This window comes from Canis aureus, chromosome 29 (genome assembly GCF_053574225.1).
Source record: "Canis aureus isolate CA01 chromosome 29, VMU_Caureus_v.1.0, whole genome shotgun sequence".
Classification (NCBI taxonomy): Eukaryota; Metazoa; Chordata; class Mammalia; order Carnivora; family Canidae; genus Canis; species Canis aureus.
The window spans coordinates 315,041-333,071 of NC_135639.1; the positions used below are offsets into that span (position 1 = coordinate 315,041).

At 67.7% G+C, this 18,031-nt stretch overlaps 1 protein-coding gene across 1 annotated transcript; it reads right to left on the reverse strand.

Annotated features, from left to right (window-relative positions):
• Positions 1-1,371: 1,371 nt before the first annotated feature.
• Positions 1,372-4,993, reverse strand: LOC144300894 (uncharacterized). Its single transcript, XM_077877081.1, has 2 exons — positions 4,852-4,993; positions 1,372-3,562 (listed from the first exon to the last, which is right to left on the reverse strand). Exon 2 carries the CDS (start codon positions 3,405-3,407, stop codon positions 2,178-2,180), a length of 1,230 nt encoding a protein of 409 aa, XP_077733207.1. The 5' UTR covers positions 3,408-3,562; positions 4,852-4,993; the 3' UTR covers positions 1,372-2,177.
• Between the last annotated feature and the right edge of the window lie 13,038 nt (positions 4,994-18,031).

An 18,031-nucleotide genomic window follows, 5' to 3' on the forward strand; every position in this document is an offset into this window, starting at 1 on the left:
CAGACAGCGGCGGCGCAGAGGCTCACCGCGCTCCCAGGGGCTCCGAGCTAGGGCCAGGTGGTCGGTCCAAACCACCGGAGCAGGGCTTGGGCAGGTCCGCGGGGCGGGGGGCGGGGCGGGGCTGCGCAGGGGCCCGACAGAGGGGCCGGGAGGCGGGCGCGCTGGTGACCTTACGGGCTGCTGGGGAGTCGGGTCGCGGACTGTTTGCAAGCTGCTCTGTGCTGGGGTCTGGGGCCCGAGCTCCCCGGACGGCCGGGGGCAGCACGACGCCGCACAAAACGGATGCGAGGCAGCCACCCGGAGACTCGCGGTGCGGCCCCTGCCCAGGCGCGCACGGGCACCCGGGGTGCGGGGCGAGGTGCGCAGCTCCAACCGCAGGTCCGCCCAGACATCACCTGCCAGCTGCTCGCTCACGGACGCGCTGAGGCTCAGGGCAGCACCTGGGGCCACCGCTGCTGCCCAAGGCCCTGCCCTCCGGTGTCTGGAGCCCTGGGGGGTCTCGACGGTCCCGCAGGGCGCACAGGGGCGGGGCTCAGCGCGAAGGGGGCGGAGCTCAGAGTGGAGGGGGCGGGGCGCTGAACAGGGCGGGGCCCAGAGCGGAGGGGCGGGGCTCAGGGGAGGGGGCGGGGCGCAGAGCGGCGGGGGCAGACGCAGAGCGGAGGGGCGGGGCTCAGCGCGGGGGCGGGGCTCAGAGGAGGGGGCGGGGCTCAGAGTGGAGGGGCGGGGCGCAGAGCTGAGGGGCGGGGCTCAGGGGAGGGGGCGGGGCTCAGCGCGGGGGCGGGGCTCAGAGGAGGGGGCGGGGCTCAGAGTGGAGGGGCGGGGCGCAGAGCTGAGGGGCGGGGCTCAGGGGAGGGGGCGGGGCTCAGCGCGGGGGCGGGGCTCAGAGGAGGGGGCGGGGCTCAGGGGAGGGGGCGGGGCTCAGCGCGGGGGCGGACTCAGAGGAGGGGGCGGGGCGCAGGGCGGCGGGGGCAGACGCAGAGCGGAGGGGCGGGGCTCAGCGCGGGGGACGGAGCTCAGAGGAGGGGGCGGGGCTCAGAGTGGAGGGGCGGGGCTCAGGGGAGGGGGCGGGGCGCACAGCGGCGGGGGCAGACGCAGAGCGGAGGGGCGGGGCTCAGCGCGGGGGCGGGGCTCAGAGGAGGGGGCGGGGTGCAGAGTGGAGGGGGCGGGGCGCAGAGCGGGGGCGGGGCGCAGAACAGGGCGGGGAGCAGAGCGGGGCTCAGAGTGGAGGGGCGGGGCTCAGGGGAGGGGGCGGGGCGCAGAGCGGCGGAGGCAGACGCAGAGCGGAGGGGCGGGGCTCAGCGCGGGGGGCGGGGCTCGGCGGGGGCGGGGCTCGGCGGGGGCGGGGGCGGGGCGGGGCGGGGCGGGGCGGCGGGGCCCTGCTGCTGCTCCCCCAGCGCTGCGGCTGCTGCGCCCCCACGTCCAGAACCGGCGCGCGGGTTTCATCCCCGCAGGTACCTGAGGTCTCCCGGGGAAGAGCGTCTGCGGAAGCCCAGAAGCTCCGAGGTGGGCGCTGCCCTCTGAGCCCGGGAGCGGGCCCCGGGGGCGGGCGGCGCAGGTCGGAGGTCCCGGCCCGGCCGCGCCCCTAGAGCCCCAGGCCCCCGCGGGAGAGGGGCGGACACGCGGGGCTGACGGGGTGTCCGCGTGGGGACGGACGCAGGGCGGCTGTGGCTGGCCCCGCAGGGCTCTCGGGTGCACGGCGTGAGCCCCGTGGTGCGTCCCCCTCGCCGGGCCTGGACCCCACCGCCGCCCGCCCCGCGCTCCGTGTCCGGGAATGAGGGGCCGGTGCCTGGAAGAGCAGCTCAGGGGAGGGCCGCCGCGGGCCAGCATGGTCCGCCCTGGTCCCCTGGACACTGACGGGCCGTCAGGCAGAGGCAGGCGCACCCCAAGGGGCCCGGGGGTCACAGGCAAGCCTGCTGCTCTCCCCAGCACCCTCTCGGGGAGCCTGTCCGAAATGCCGCCTCCCCAAACTGTGAGGCCACCTGGGCTGATGCCACCTCTGCCTTCCAAGCAGGCTGCGGGGTCTCCGGGGCGGTGTGAGGGCCCGAGGGTGGCGGTCCTGGCCAGAGGTGAGGGTCCCGTGTGCACCCCCCAGGCCCCGGGGAGGCTGTGTCCGCGGGGCCAGCCAGGGGGCAGCCGGGCAGTCAGGCAAGAGGCACTGTCCCCGGCCCGTCCTGCCATCACACGGGGTAAACCCCGAGGCCCTGGTGTCTCTTCAGCTGCAGAGACACGAACTGGCAGAAGCACAGGCCCAGCTGGAGGTGGCCCTGAGCCCCCTGGACGTCCTCAGAGGCGGGGAAGTACGCGTGGGCCACGCAGCAGGCGTAGCTGGAGGAGAACCGCAGCATGGCCTCCCGGAACAGCGCCTCGCCCTCCGCGCACTCCAGAAAGACCTGCCTGCACTCCTCCAGGAGCACGTACACGAAGTGCAGCTTGTTCATGGTGTCACAGCCCACCAGCACGGAGTGGGGCGCCAGCAGGAGGTTGGCCTCGCCCGCTCTGAGGACCAGCTCCCGCATCTTCCTCCTGGAGAACCTCCGGAACCAGCAGAAGGTGTTCACCGCCAGGACCAAGACGAGGGAGCAGAAAAACACCCCGCCCAAGAGGAGCAGGAAGCGCTGAGCCGGCGGGCTCGGCTGGAGCCCCAGGATCAGGGTGAAGGACAGCAGCACCAAGGAGATGAGAATCAGGAAGATGCCCAGCGGGACCCTGCAGCCCAGGTAGCGGAGGCAGGACCTGGGGGACTGTGCCCCGTTCAGGACGCCCAGGGCGCGCCGGTACACCTCGGGCTCCTCCAGCACCTCCTTCAGGGGGTCCGGGACACTCAGGGTGCTGAAGGTCCCTACCTGCCAAGACGACAGGCTGTCCTTGTTGATGCAGTTGAGGGTGAGGAGGGCCTTCCCACTGTAGAGGGAGGCGGCCGGGCGCAGGGCCGGCACGGAGCGCGCCCCGCACAGGGTGGCCTGGCACAGGAGCCGCAGCACCTTGGGGTAGAAGCGGCTGTCGGTCGCCTCCAGGTAGGTCAGGTGGCTGAGGTGCAGCGGGACCCGGCAGGGCTTCAGCAGGATGGGGATGACGGCCTTCCTCTCCAGGCAGTAGCCGAACAGGGACAGGTCGGCCTCCAGGAGGCACCACCGGCTCTGCACGAAGTCCTGGCTCAGCAGCAGGAGCACCTTCTGGCTCTGCTGGATGCACTCGGCCATGTTCTCCAGGATGTTCCTGCCGGGGACGAAGTCCCGCTCGTGCAGACACACCCGCAGCCCCGGGAGGTCCGCCTCCAGGCGGCCGATGAGCGTGTGGGTCCACGCCGCGTCCCTGCTGCTGTAGCTCACGAACACGTGGAACTTCTCGCCCGGCCTCAGCGGGGGGATGGCCAGGGCCCCCCCTTCCTCCTCGGGGCCGGGATCCATGGGCGCCGCCTGGGAATCCACCCCCGGGAAGCCGCCTCAGGTCTCCGGAGAAGGAAGCCGCCCTCAGGCTGTGAGACCCGAAGACAGACTCCCTCGGTGGGGACGCTGCGGAGGACTGGAGGACGAGAGGACCGCTGAGGAGGCCGGGAGGACCGCTGCGGAGGATGGGCCAGAACGGCAGTGAGGCCCCAGGGGCCGCGGGGGAGCTGCCAGCAGCCCCAGGAACCACCTGCCCCGGCAGTGACCACCAGCTCCTGCTCCGCGCCCCCTTCCAGCTCGGGACCCACCGGGAGGGCCATCTGCGCCCCTCGGCCATCGCCTGGCCCTGGCCCCCAGCCTCCCCCCAGGCCCGAGCCCCCGCCCCCGGGGCGCCCCCACTGCCCGGCCTGCCTCCGGGTCTCTGCCGCACGCAGTGACCGAGCCCCCGGGGCCGTGCGCCGTCACCTGGGGCGTCCTCCTTGGTGACACACGACACCGGCTCTGAGGGCTGGAGCCGCGGGGCTGCTTCCTGTCCCTTTTCCCGCGGTTACGGGTCAGGGGGCTGCCCCGGACTGGCTGGCCGCATCCCTGAAATCCCTTCCTCGAAGCCCTAACCCCAGGGGATGCCGTTGGGAGGTGGTCAGGGCCTGAGGGCGGCCTGTGAGGGGCGACTGCCGCCAGGGGGTCCCCACCCTCCCACCGGGGCAGTAGCCCGGTGCCCTGAACCGACCACCAGGCTCCAGACTCTGAGAAATCACTATCATTTAGGAGCCCAGGCTCCGTGTCGTGTGCGGGAACCCGGGCCCTCCCCAGGGCCCCTTCCAGAACATGCCAGCAGGTCTCTACGCCGCTCCATAGCCTCGCAGCAAGATTTCGCTGCTCAGACTTGGTGATCAGAGAGCCCAGAGGCCGAGCGGGACACCCGGCCCCGCGAGGTGTGCGCCGCTCTCCCAGGAGGCTCGCCCAGCCCGACCCCCCAGGATTCCCGGCTGAGGCCCCGCCTCGTGCCCGCCACCACCTGGGCACCCTGCACACCTCGCGTGGCGGCTGGTTCCCGGGCCGGCCTCACGGGCAGAGTGGGCTGCGATGCCACCGTGCCAGGCAGCCCCCGCTGAGACCCCTGCCCTCGGGTGCGCAGGAGCAGGGGGCACAAAAGGAGGGCCCACGAGCAGCTCTGGGAGACCGAGGAGGAGAAGCCCACCTGCCCACCGCGGCCTCGCCCCTGCTCTCCCCGGTGGCTGGAGGCAGGGCCCCCACGGTGGTGACAGGAGGGGGCTCGTCCTGCAGCCCACCCAGCACAGCACGGATGGAGCTGCTGCAGGAGGCCGTAGCGTCCACCCTTCCTGCCTGGCAGGCCCGGTGCACGGGCACCTTCCCCCTGCAGCCAGATGTCCCGTGAGCGGGGCTGTGGGGGACGCTTCACCTTGGCCCCCTCCAGGGAGGGCTGCCCACCCCCCTCTCTCACCGGCGTCCTGCAGGCGGGCTGGGTGCGCAGGTCCAGAGGCGCCGGGACTCCGATGCTGCTCCTGCTCCGGGCCCCGAGGGCCCGAATAGTGCAGGCTCTGGCCTCACTGCTCCTCGGGCGAGGGGTTGGGCTGGGAGGCGACCCGGAACCCCCCACCCCAGCCCCCAGCACTGTCCTCAGACAGAAGGAAGTCTGCAGCCAACACTTTCTAGAGGCATCTCTGCTCCAGCGCGAGCAGTGGGAAACTGAAAAGGGAAGCAAATTGAGGAAGGCCCCTGGCGTGGGATGGGGGTGGGTGGACAGGGCCCCTTCTGAGAACGACGCTGGGGACCTCGCAGGGCCGGACGGTGGGAGTAACACGGCCACGACGCTCTCGAAATCGGCCCGGGGGTGATGCTGGGTGCTGCGCGGCAGCGGGGCCTGCCTGGCGGGGAGGGCTGGGCGCCCCCGGTTGGTTCCTTGGAGCAGGTCTGGCGGGGGCAGGGGGCATCCTCTGTGTCCCCAGGGCTGGCGACGCCCTCCAAGAGCCGATGGCAGCTGCTGGGTGACTTCCCCAAACAGTGGAGCTCGCCTCCCCTGCCCTCCCAGGCCTGGAGCTGCAGCCTCCCCCGCCCCCCCCTCCCCTCCCCCAGTCCTACTCCGTGACCCAGGGGAGTAGCGTCTGTGCCCCCCGGGGCCTGTGCCCGCCCCCACGGCCCCCCCACCTGAGCCAGAGGCCCGTCTCCCACCTGCGCCATCTCGGTTCCGGTTCCTGTGGTCACTTAGTGGAACAGCTACTCGGACTCACACCTGAGGGAGAAACTCCAAGCCGCACGCTCCTGCGTGAATCCTACAAACAGCAGAACCCAGAATCGACGAAGCGGCTCGATGCCATGATGCCGGGGAGGCTGCACACGCCGCGGTGGCCTGGGACGTGTCACCACCGATTTGGGGCACAGCCTGCTACCGTCCCCAAGAGGCCTGGAGACACGGGCCTGCCCTTTGAGGACCGAATCCCCTAGAAAAAGGCCGTATGTCCAGCTGATGGAATTGTGCCTGAAACAGCGGGACGTCAAGGGACGTGCACTTGCAGCACTGTCACTGTTTGGAGGATAAGAGTTTTTCAAAATATTTTATTTACTTGAGCGAGAGCGAGAGAGCAGACACATGCTGGCCGCACAGTGGGGGGGGGGGGGGCGGAGGCAGCGGGAAAGGGAGCAGCAGACTCCTGGCTGAGCCTGGGGTCCACGCAGGGGCTCGGGGCTCGACCCCCCGACCCTGAGAGCGTGACCTGAGCCGTCAGCCCGGCGGCCCCGGTAAGGATTTCCACAACTAGTCCTTTGAGGGGCCACCCTCCCTGCACACCCTGCCCCCCAATCACACAGACACGCTCCCTCCCCAGCACCCACCCCCAGAAGTGGGTGGCCTGGGGTGACCCCCCCCCACGAGGACAGGGCAGGAGCCTCTGTAGTTCTGCTCAGCAGAGGGGACGGCGCCAGGGGTGGCTCCACCTGCCAGGACCCAGGAAGGCAGGGAGAGACGGGGGCAGGCGGGCAGCGGGGTGCAAAGGCCGAGGACAGTCCCCCCGGGAGGGCTGTGTGGGAGCCCCTGACCCCCCACTGGGGGCACCCTGGGCGGTAGGTCTGCTGGGCAGGGCCTCCCAGCTGCACACCCCTGCCCTCCTGGCTCTGGGGGCACCTGGGGACACGACCCTGCCCCCCACGGCCATGGATGCCCCTCCCCCTCTGCAAGGCCGGGGGCCCCAGACCCAGACCTCGTTTCCCTACCAGAGCCAAGGGGAAGAACTGGGGGCATCGGGAGGATCTGCGCCCCACACTCACTCACACAGTAGCCTGGGGTGGGGTTCAAGTGGGGACCCCCCCCACCGTCACCACCTTCCTTGTTACCTCTGCTTCCCCAGCAGACTCTGCTCCTCACCAAGGGGGTTTGTTCCTTAGGTTCAGCACCAGGGGCAGGGGTCCCGGGGGTCCCTGGGGTCTCAGAGCAGTGACACCCCCGCCCCCAGGGGTCCAGTGTGTGCCAGGCGGGCCTGAGAGGGCAGCTGCTGCCTCTGACCAAGGGCTGGGGGGCCCTGCTCCTCGGGGGGCCGGGTGGGGGGAATCCTGGTCCTTCCTCAGGCCTGGGCCCACCCCCTCCACCCCGACCCTGACTCCGAGGGAGTCACTGGGCATCCAGCACCAAGGACGGGGTCGGGACTGGCGAGGGGCACCTGGGGAGGCGTGGGGGACACGCCTGCAAGTCCCCTCCCCTTCCAGGGGGTCCCCTCCTCGGCAGCCCACGGAGAGCAGACCCTGGGGGGTGGGGCGTGCACAGCCCCGGCGCCCCCATCGCCGGTCAGGGATCCCTGGGCAGTGGTCAGTCGTCCTTGGGGCCTTGTCCCTGGCACAGGAAAGACTTTGCTCCTAAGAAACCTACCAGGGACTCGGGAGGGGGTGACCCCCAGAGCTCAGGAGCTCCGCGCAGGGTGCTGCTTCCCTTCCCACCTGCTTCCCGACCGGCCCTGCCCTGACGCTCTGGAAGGTGCCCGGAGGCTTGAGGCTCCCCGGGCCTGGCCTCACTTGGTGCGCCTGCTGCTCAGCCCCCAACAGCCCCCGTCTGCGCTCGGCCCCTGTCCCCTCACCGTCTGTCGACACCCCAGGATCACGACCTGGGCCGAGGGCAGACGCCCAACCACTGAGCTCCCCAGGCGTCCCAACAAAGCATTTCTTTTGACTTCCTTCCAGAACAAGGGCCGACACAGAAAACAGAACTGCCGCCGTGGGGCAGCTGTGCGGGGCGTCGGAGCCACCGGGGTCGTGGCACCGTGTGTCCATGGTGACTGCTGCCCAGGACGGCTCCCGAAGGCCACTGTGGCTCGCACCCCCCAGGGGGTGATTTGAGAATTTAGGGCACACACAGGAGGCCCCTTCTCCGCTTGTTCCCAGAAAAGGGTCTGGAAACAGGCACAGCTGGCAGCCGTCCCCACGGGCCTGGAGGCGACATGCCGCTGAAGGAGGCCCCAGACTCAGGCAGGGACCGAGTGTCCTTCCCGGATTGTCCCAGTGCAGGACGGACAGGTGTCCAGGCCGCTTCCAGACGCACCTGCGTCGTGCCGGGTCCATCCGTCCAGACACTGGGGCCCTCGGGACCGTGAGCTGCTGTGGCCAGCCGGGCCTGCAGCTGGACCTTCGGGTGACGGCCGGAGTTCCGTGCCCCCAGGCACAGCAGCTCAGGATCTGGGAGCGAAGGGGGAGTGGGGCTGGCCCCACATGGAAGGACGCCCCATCACGGTCAGTGGGCTCCAACACCTGGGAAGAGCCAGCCGGGGGTGGGGTGGTGACCACATGGCACCACCTTCCAGGCCTCCTCCCCCCTGCCAGCCTCGTTGGCCTCGCCTCGGGGCCCCCCCCCCCAGCTCCTGCCCTTAGAGTCGCTGCTCAGACATGCTGGGGTTTCCCTGACGGCACCCCCGGGGCCGCGGAGGGCGCGTTCCCTGCCCGGAGTGTGGGCGGTGCCCCTCACTGGCTGACCCTGGACAGGTCGAGGCTTGCCCAGAGGCCGGGCCCACCTCCCCTTGGCCAGGCTTGGGCCGGGGCGCCGGCGGGGGCCAGGGGGCTGCCACCTTCTCGTACCAGGTACTGCCTCCCACTCAGCATCTTCAGAACCTGGAGGTCAGCCTGGAGGTACCACTTGTCCTCGCATTCGCCCTGAGGCACGACCGGGACGCCATGTGACCCAGAACCCAGGGCACCCCTCAGAGCCCCCAAGTCCCCAGCTGGGTCTGGCCCACTCGGCTTGGCTGGCCACAGAGAGGCGGGCAGGGCAGAGCGGCCACCGGTCAACTCGTCCACACCCGGAGCCCCGGGGCCCTGAGCTCCCGGCCCTTCCCCGCTCCGAGGCCCAACAGGGTTAGGGCGACTCCAAGCCCCGGAAGGCCCCGTCCCCGCTGCGGCTTTGCAGGCAGGACTCCCACCTCCCGGGGCGGGCCTGCGTCTGGAGCCCGACAGCTCCTGGAAATCAGTGGAGGCTGCATTTGTTTTGAGCGTCAACGGACGTCAGGGAGAATTCAGGAGGGGAAATGTGAGGCCGTGGGGCGTTTTCCCCTGTCCCCGGAGCGAGGCAGCTCGGAGGGGCTGCGCTCATCCGAGTCTTGTCCAGCACCGCCCCACTGAGGCCGGTGCCCCTCAACACCCCCCGCTGTCCTGAGCCGCCTCCCCTGGGATTTACAGGCCTAATCAAGCCACTTCTGGCTTCTCGGGTATTCTGGCCACCACAGGAGTGAGATTTGGGAATCAGGGTTTCAGCTCCGAATTCCAGGTCCAAGTAGAAAGCGGCTCGCAGGTCCCCCCTGGAGTTCCCAGTGTCAGACCTCCCCGCAGCAGAGGGCAGGGAAGCCCTGGGGACGGTCCCCGAGCGGAGGCCACCCCCGGGGCTCAGGCTGGCCAGCAGCAAGGCCGCAGCTTCCAGCCCCAAGAGCTTCACGCTCAACGGACGCCCAGTGTTGGGTCAGCCTGAAGATGGGAGATGAGGACACGAGTGTCAGGCCCTCTGCGTGGCCCCGAAGTCTCAGTGTTCATGACCCTGTCCCTGGGAAATGATTGAGAAACGTTCTTCCACTTGGGCAGCCCAGGTGGCTCAGTGGTTTAGCGCCGCCGTCGGCCCAGGGCGTGATCCTGGGGTCCCGGGATCGAGTCCCGCATCGGGCTCCCTGCAGGGAGCCTGCTCCTCCCTCTGCCTGGGTCTCTGCCTCTCTCTGTGTTTCTCATGAGTAAATAAACAAAATCTTAAAAAAAAAAAAAATCCACGATCTGCCCCAAACAACATGTCCTATGGGCCTGCGACACGTATTATGCAGTGAATATGCTGTTTGGCCAAGCAAAGGGTAAAGTCTCAAGTGACCATCAGCGTCCTGGGGCCTCCTGGTAGGGCCTGCCTGCTGCCGCTCCCGGTGTCCAGAGCGGGAGCGGGGCCATCCTCCGGGGACGGTGGCCACTCCACAGCTCTCCCCAACAAGGGAACGGGCGGTCACTCTGGTCCAAAAGAGGACATGGGGCTCTGGAAGGTGGGAGCCGTAGGAGGTGATCAGCTGTTTCTTTTGTTTTTAAAGCCTCATGAAAAAAGTAATAAAAAATAAAAATAAAGCCTCCTCATTTCCTGGGGGCCTGGCCCAGGTCTGAGTCTCTGCAGCCTGGTGGCCTAGGGGTCTTCCCCGCAGGAGGCCCAGCCCGCCCCCCGCCCCGCCCGGGGCTCTGCAAGGATGCGCTGCGCCCGGATTCCGGTTCTCCCAGCATCTACCGGACACCGCGGCCCCTGAAGCAGTTTTCACAGCCAGGGAAGCGCAATTACCCCGCCTGGACACCGTCCTCCCCGAGAGGTACCGCCTGTTTATTCGGGCCCTTGGAACACCCCTTGGGCGTAGTGTGGGCGCGGGGACAGTGTGCGCAGCCCAGAGAGGCTGGCGGGCCCGGGGACGCAGCCTTGGGGCCTGGCGCTTGTGGACCCGCAGGCCCCACCACGGCGCCGGGCTGGGCAGGAGCACCTCCCCGGGGAGCACGACCCCTGTCTTCTGCGACTCCCGTCCCTCGGCCGGGCTGCTGAGTTGGGGCCCCGACAGCAGCCACTGCGCTGTGGTCCCCACGCATCAGGAGAGGTCCCTGCAGCCGCGAGCCGGCGGGGAGCCCACAGCACCCCCACACCCCTGCCCTTGGCCTCTCTGCAGCGGCAGCTGCCCCCAGCCCGGAGATGAGGGGCGTGCAGGTTCCCGGCAGCTCCGGACCTGGCGGTGCGCGGTGCACCCGGACCACAGAGGCCAGAGGACGGCGGCGCCCGCACCCTGCCCCCTGCGCCCGCTTTCCTCGCGGCCCACACCCGCCGCAGGGGCCGCCCCCACTGCCCCCCTCAGCCCCAGGGCTCCTCCCAGAGACAGCTTCCGGCTGTTTGGCTTTGTTCAAAAATGGCCACAACAGCACGTGCTCCCATATCCTCTGGGCTCTGGGGGGGGCTTTTAACCCCAGGACCCCGCTGACCTGACCCAGAGCCCCCGCAGGCTCCTGAGGTTTCCACCTGTGGGCCTCTGGCTCTGCATTAGTCCCGGGGCCCCTCCCCGTGCATCCCGGGGCCCCGCCCAGTGCATCCCCCAACCCCCCCTCCCCCCCCCCCCCCCCCCCGCCCCGTCCTCCTCTCTGACACCAGGGGCCTGGCCTCTGCCCTCAATGCTGCTCTGGGTTCCCGCGTCTGCTCCCCTCTTCCCAAGCCGGAGCCTGCGCAACCGCTGCCCTGCTCAGCTCTCCGCCCGGCCCCGCCATCCCCTGGCTGAGCCTCAGCCTGTCCCACACCGGGGCGGGGGGATCTGACCCATCAGGGCATCCTGGCCTGGGAGGGCAACGTCCCAGCAAGTGGGGACATTGGCTGAGCACTGATGGGGGCTGTTCCCACTCCCAGAAGGACTAAGCGGGCTCCAGGGAGCCTCGGGCCGGAGCCAGGCCCCTGGGGCCCTGAGAGGGACGGCAGCAAGGCCTCCAGAGAGACGGGAGCAGGAGGGGTCCCTGAAGCCCAGACCTTGTGCCCAGGCCCCATGTGTGCGTGGGTCACCCCCGTTCCTCAGCCTGGCCAGTGCCAGACGCGGGGCCAGGGCGGTGAGCCAGCTAGCCACCCGGAGAGGAGGGGCACCCAGGCGGCATCCGGACGGCATCCGGGAGGGAGCCCTGAGCGCCGGGGTCTCGGGCGACAGTCAGGTCTCAGAGGGCTCGCAGCGGCGGGTGCACAGCCTCAGAGTGGACAGTCGCTGGGGCGCCGGGTCCTCACAGAGGTGGAACCGCCTGCCGCCGCCGCCTACCTCCTCCTCCTGGGCTCCCGTGAGAGCACAGGCCCCTGAGGGCCGTGGGGCTGGGGCTGGGCGCCTGGGAGAGGTGGTGCGGGGCCCAGGGGGCAGGTCCGCTGGCGCTCAGGGAGCCTGAGGGGTGAGAGCGCGCATCGGGAGTCACCAGGGCTGGCCCCACGCCGCCCGCCCGGTCACCGGGCTCCCCGCGCCTCGGGTGCCTCCCAGGGTGGACTGGCCCCTGTGCGGCTGTAAGGACTTCGCACAAAAGGGGCGATGCCACACAGCACACGCTCCCCGCGAGGTTTTGGAGGCGAGATGTGCAGGCGGTTTCCTTGGGCTACAGTCACGGCGGTGGTTTGGCACAGCCCAGGCCTGGTTTCTAGACGCTTCCCGCAGGGCCTGCGGCAGGTGTCTGCATCCCCTCTCCTTCAGGGAGGCTCATGATCACCCAGGGTCTGTCTGCCTGAGGACCATGGTGTCCCCACCTCTGGGGCAGGTGTTAAGTCAGGTGAGCACCTGGGCGTGTTCCCAGGCCCCCGAGGGCTGGGGCGCGGGTACGGGCCTGGACAAGACGGCAGGGGCCGCAAGGATGGAGAGTTGCTCAGCCCCGGGGGACTCCTGCTCTGCTTTCGGGCTCTGGAGGTTTGGCGGGTGTGGCAGTGAGCTGGCCTGGCAGACAGACGGCAGACAGGACAGACGGGCCGGGGCCACCCCTCCGTCCACCTCCAGGTGGACGTCCCGTCCCTCCTGCCCCCTCTGGCCAGAGGTTGGGTAAAGTGCCACTTGTGTTTGCAGCAATTTTGCACCAAGTTGAGAAGGAACAAGTCAGGCTCCAGCCCGAATGCCCCTGGGGAGGGGAGTGGCCCGGCCTCGCAGGGTGAATGGCGGCTGCCAGTGGTTTCCAACAGGACCTTCCCGGGACATTAGGGTCTGGGAAGCGCGGCTTTGGAGGAGTCCTATAGTGAGACCCCAGGGCCAGCTGCCAGCCGTGGTCCCACTGGGTGAGAACTGCTGATTGCCACTGGCCCCCACGTATAGGGGAAAGTCTGCCCCAGTCTTTCCATTGAGGACCTGGACATGCGTCCTGATGTCCAAGAGGAACAGTCGGTTTCTTCAGTAAAGAGATGTCACCTTGGACCCCATGGCACCGGCTAGCTTGGGCTTCACACGACCCCACATCCGTGGCACCAAACACTCCCCTACACCAAGATTTTTGAGGAGAGACCGGCATTTCTACCTTAGTCCTGTCCATAAACTTGGCCGTAGGATTCCTACAAAATGAATCCGTTCTTAGCATCAGTCATTACACTGATTCCCCCAAGGGAGCCCCGAGCAGGGCTTCCAGACCCCCCAGCTCTGTAATTGAAAGCGAAGGATGTGCTCACTCCCTGCGGAGGCAGCCCAGACGGAGGCACCGGACACTGGAAGGAAAAGTGGGCCTTTGCGTGACCTTGTGTCCCCGCACAGCTCAGAGCAGGCGGTGGGTTGTGGTGGGAAACGGTGCCGTGGGAAGGTGGGGTGATGGGGCCAGTGTTTCCCGGGGTGCACCTGGGATGGGGGGCCAGTGGCCTCGGCATCCAGCAGCCTCGGGCTGCAGCCCGTCTCCTGTTCACACAGCCTGCCTGGCCTGCTCCTGCGCGGGGTGGGGGGCGCCGGGTGACCACAGTCAGCTTTCTCTCTTCTGGCGGCCAGAGACGCCGTCTAGTCTTTCTTCACACGAGACGGGAGTCGTGCAGGCTGCTGCTGCGTCTGGCTCCGAGACCCTGTCCGACCACAGCACACGCCCCCGCCACCCACCCAGACGCCACCTTCGGGGTGTCCTGAGCAGACACGGGGCAGGCTAGGGCAGCTCGCTGTCACCCTCATTAAAATTCTTCTTCAAACGCTTCTGTGAGTGGCCGGCTGAAGGTAAACTACCGGGAGACGGTCCATCAAAGTGCTTTAAGGATCCATCTTCATTGACTGGGAACATCTTTACTACCTTAGGGAGGGGCAGCCCGCCCTGGGGGAGAGAGCGCTGCCCTCCCACAGTGGCCGCCAGCCCCCACCCTAAGGTCCGGGGCCCCTTCTGCATCTGCGGAGGAAGAGCTCTCTAACTGAATTTCTCTGGCTGAGCCAGACAGGTAACCGGCCCCCAAGCTGGATTTCGTTAAAGCCACTTTGGTTTTTCAAAAATGAACATGCACTGATCCAGGTTGTGCTTCCCGTGTCTGTTGTCACCCGCAGACCGGTCTCCGGATCTGTTCTCAAACTTCAGGCAGAGGCCGCCGGCAGCCTGCAGCACCCGCCCAGGTTGGTTTGTTTGTTTATTTATTTATTTTTGTTTTATTTTATTTTATTTTTTTCCGCCGAGGGTTTTAATCCAGAGCCTGTCCAGTTTTGGAAAGAATGTGAATAAGAGCAGGTGTCCCAGGGCCTCCCCTCCCGCCCGCACCTGGTCCGTGTGCTCCCCAGGAGCAGCCCCGGCCAGCGGTGGCTCAGGCCCTCCCCCCTGGACCCTTCCTGAGTCCCTGGTCCCTGGTCCCTGGTCTCTGGTTCCTGGTCCCGGGTCCAAGTCCTGGGCCCACTGGGGCAAGCGGTGCGGCGTGGGAGGGGCTGACGGCAAGCACCCCTCGCCTAGCGCTCTTGGCCACCAGCAGCCGAGGGGCCCGAGGGCCAAGCCCTGCCACCCCGGGGGCGGCGAAGAGGTTGCCCCCCTGCCACCTGCCCAGGGGCCTTGGCTGCACCCTCTGGCCGCTCCCAGGGCCGGTGTGGGCAGCACCGGGTGCCTGAAGGGCCACCAGGGCCTGAGGCGACCTCGGGAGGACGGAAGCGGAGCCACCAGGCCCGGCGATGGGTGTCACCCACGGCCCTGGGTTGGGGGAGCGCCTGAGCCTGAGCGGCATGAGGGGCAGGCTCCGGGCAGGGAAGCTGGGCCACTCCGCGGGACCCTGGGCACCCCAGGCAGCTTGTGGCAGGAGGCGCGGCCTGGCCGAGGGCGCCGGGAGAGGCGGGCTGCGAGGACAGGGGCGCGGGGAGCAGGGCCCGGGGCGGCGGACCCCCATCCCCTCCCGGCTCCGGGTCCCGAAGCTAATGGGCGCCCAGGCTCCCGCGGCGAAGGGATGGCACCGCCCCACCTGCCCCCAGGCTGCGAGCGGCCGCGGCTCCAGGGACCCGCTGGGCTGGAGGCCAAGCCGCGGGGCTCGGGGAGGGGAGGCCGGGCTCCCCGGCGGCCGCTCGTCCTCCCTGCGCAAGCGTCGCATGGCCCGTCCCTGTCCCCGTCTCGCAGGCCCAGGGCAGCAGCGGCCGGCGGCGCACAGTGAGGTGGCGGCCCTGCAGGTGCCAGGTCTCTGCGCCGGTGTCCGCGTGTATTACCTGGTTGGGGGTGGGGGGGTGGCCGGGCTGCTGGCTTCCCAGTGGGCGCCAGGTGGGTCTCGGCCTCACCTGTTCTGTGTTTCAGTCTCTATGTTTCTGCTGTTAGTACATGTTCTGATGCCTCAAGCCTACCTGCGGGGTCTTACAGATAAAACAAGTTACTGTTAAAGATTTTATTTGTTCATTCATGAGAGACAGAGAGAGGTGGAGACACAGGCAGAGGGAGAAGCAGGCTCCATGCAGGGACCCGATGTGCGGCTCCATCCCTGGACCAGGGTCACGCCCTGGGCTGAAGGTGGCGCTAAACCGCTGAGCCACCCAGACACCCCGTAAAGTGAGTTTTTAAAACCATGTCCCTACCACACTTCTCTGGAAAGCAGGGAGCAGTTTCCTTCAGTGTCCTCGAAAGGGGCCAGCGTAGAGCTTCCCACCTTGTGCAAAGCAGGCGGGCAGGTGTTCTGAGGCTTGCTCTGGGCGCGACTCCCGCGTCCCTTCCTCCCGCAAGCAGGACACTCAGAACCGGCTGTGGTTTGGGGTCCCAGTAGGAGACTGAGGCGGGAACCAGGAAGGGAAACAGTCTGGCGCCAGGACTGTTACGTGAACTCACTAGTGACTTTCACTGACTAGGTTTGTTACCGTCCGGACCAAATGCAAACGTTCAGGCTTGTATTGGGGATTTCCCCGCATGTGGAAATCGTGGAGCGCGTGGGTGAAGTGCTGAGACTGCGAGGGCCCGCGTGGGTGAACCGCCTGCCCAGCTGGGGGTGCGGCCAGGCCTGGTGGCTCCTGTGGCTGGGGCTTTGCCACAGGCCACATTAACTGGGGCGGGAGTCAGGACGGGCAGCGACTGCCGGTGTCCCCAGCTCTCTGTCTGCAGGCGTCCGGCGGCGGCACAGCCCACGGGGCCTGCTTTCCGGGCTCGCTGCGGCCTGGGCGCAGGCAGCTGAGGCTTGCAGGGCCCAGACCACAGGGTGCAGGTCTCCAAGCCCTTCCCTCCCTACAGGACCACACGGGGGTGGCCCGGAGGAGGGGACGGACCCGTTTTTAGCAGCAGGAGGCTCCCCCAAGTCATGATGATGCCTGAACTTGCTCTTAGTAGCCACGGTTCTCCCTAGGTTTCTGGAAAGAGGAGACTTGATGACGGATTTTAAAGGGACCCCACCCCAGCTCCTGAAGTACAAGCTGCAGAGAGTGACCGTGCAGTGACCAGGGAGGGCAGGGAAGCCCCTTGCCCTTTGACCTTCCTGGTGCTCACAGGAGCTCCTGCAGGATTTCCAAGGGCAGAGGTGGCAGCTGGCAGCCACCGTGCGGGGCCACACCCCCAGTCCTGAGCTTCCTGGTCAGCCGGCACTGCTCTTCCTGGCAAACCCAAGCTCCCTGAAAGTCAGGACCAAATTTCATGGATGCACAAGGCTCACTTTGCAAATAGTTTGAGGATCATCGTGGTCACTTAGGGTAATCCAAGGCATAGGGGACAGTGAAACCAAGGCAGGAGGAAGACCACCATCCCCTGCCCACTGCCTGGCGTCTGCACTCACCTCCGCAGTCTCCAAGACAGGGAGCCGGGGTCTATGCGGAGCCCCGCACACGGTCCCTACGGTCCTGGGCAGCCTGGAGCTGGCGGAGGAACGTGCCGAGTCAAGGTCAGTGTTTCTCCACCGTCCCCACCCGACACCTACCTGGTGCCCCCACGGATCTGGTCGCTGGCCTGTTCATCTGACCCGGGGCATGGTGCGCCCCCCACCGCAAAGCGAGGAGCTGGGAAGGCCCACCAGCCCGGTGCCCTTGTTGCTCGTCCAGACCAAGCCTTTCCGCTGCTGTGGAGAGGGCTGCTGTCCCCGGCAGGGGGCTGTCCCTCTGGAGACTTCTGCTGTCTGTTCCCCTTCTCTTGGGGGTCCCGGGTTCCTGCGTGTCCTGGCCAGATCCCCAAGCCGTGTGGACCTGCTGGCCCAGGGGCCCAGTTCCAGTCGGGCTCATTCACTCTGGTCCCTGGGCAGCCTCGGGGCACGGTCAGCGCTCAGGGCTCCTGCTGGTCACCGCACCGGCCACAGGCGCCCCTGCAACAGCCCGGCCTGCTCGGGGTCTGTGGGGGCTCCTCCTGGCCCATCCCCGGCGGGTCCCCCGGCCACAGGTCCCGAGTCTGTGGGTCCTCAGAGGGTGGACCGGTCAGTTCCGTTTTAGTGTTTCTCAGGGAGGGACTCCCACGATCTGACCGTAGATCCCGACGATCACAGAGAAGCCGTTGTCTAGGGGGCAGAGGGACTTCTGGGTCCTTCCTAAGCTGGGCAGGGGGTGGCATCTACTGGTTCCGCCAGGACAGGCGACTCTACACGTGCTTTTGTACCCATGAGATGTTTCATGACAAGAAAACGCTGCTCTCCGTCGGGGACAATGACTGCTGAATACCACCACCGTCTGCGCCACCGGGAAAGCAGGCAGCCGGCCGTCCAGGGCCAGGCGCGCTCCCCGGGGCTCCCCTGTGCCGGGACCTCCGCGGCCTCCAATCCGCAGCTCCCAGGCAGTATCTCTGAGCAGACGGGCTGCGCTGTTCTTCCGGCGTGGTGATTCAGACGTATCCGGGGCGCCTGCGGTTCTGGTGCTTTGGTTTTGACTTTTACAGAAGTGTCTCCGCTTAGACAGACAGGTGTTGCTTCTGCTGTCCTGTATGATCTTAAAAAAAAAAGATTTTATTTGTTTATTCATGAGAGACAGAGAGAGAGAGAGGCAGAGACCCAGGCACGGGAGAAGCAGCTCCATGCGGGGAGCCCGACGCGGGACTCGATCCCAGGACTCCGGGGTCACGCCCTGGGCCGAAGGCAGGCGCTCACCCGCTGAGCCCCAGCTGTCCCTCCACACTCAGTGCAGAGTCTACTTAAGACTCTGTCTCTGCTCTTCCCCTCCTGCCACTCTCTCTCTCTCAAAATAAATAAATCTTTTTTTTTTTTTTAAAGTCACTACGAATTCAAAGGTTTGAGTATATTTTGATGTTTCATTCAGCCACTCAGGCATCCCAGTTGTGACTCTCAA

Excerpts from the sequence above, each read along its gene's own strand:
- LOC144300894 (XM_077877081.1), bottom strand. The coding sequence starts at position 3,407 with ATGGATCCCGGCCCCGAGGAGGAAGGGGGGGCCCTGGCCATCCCCCCG.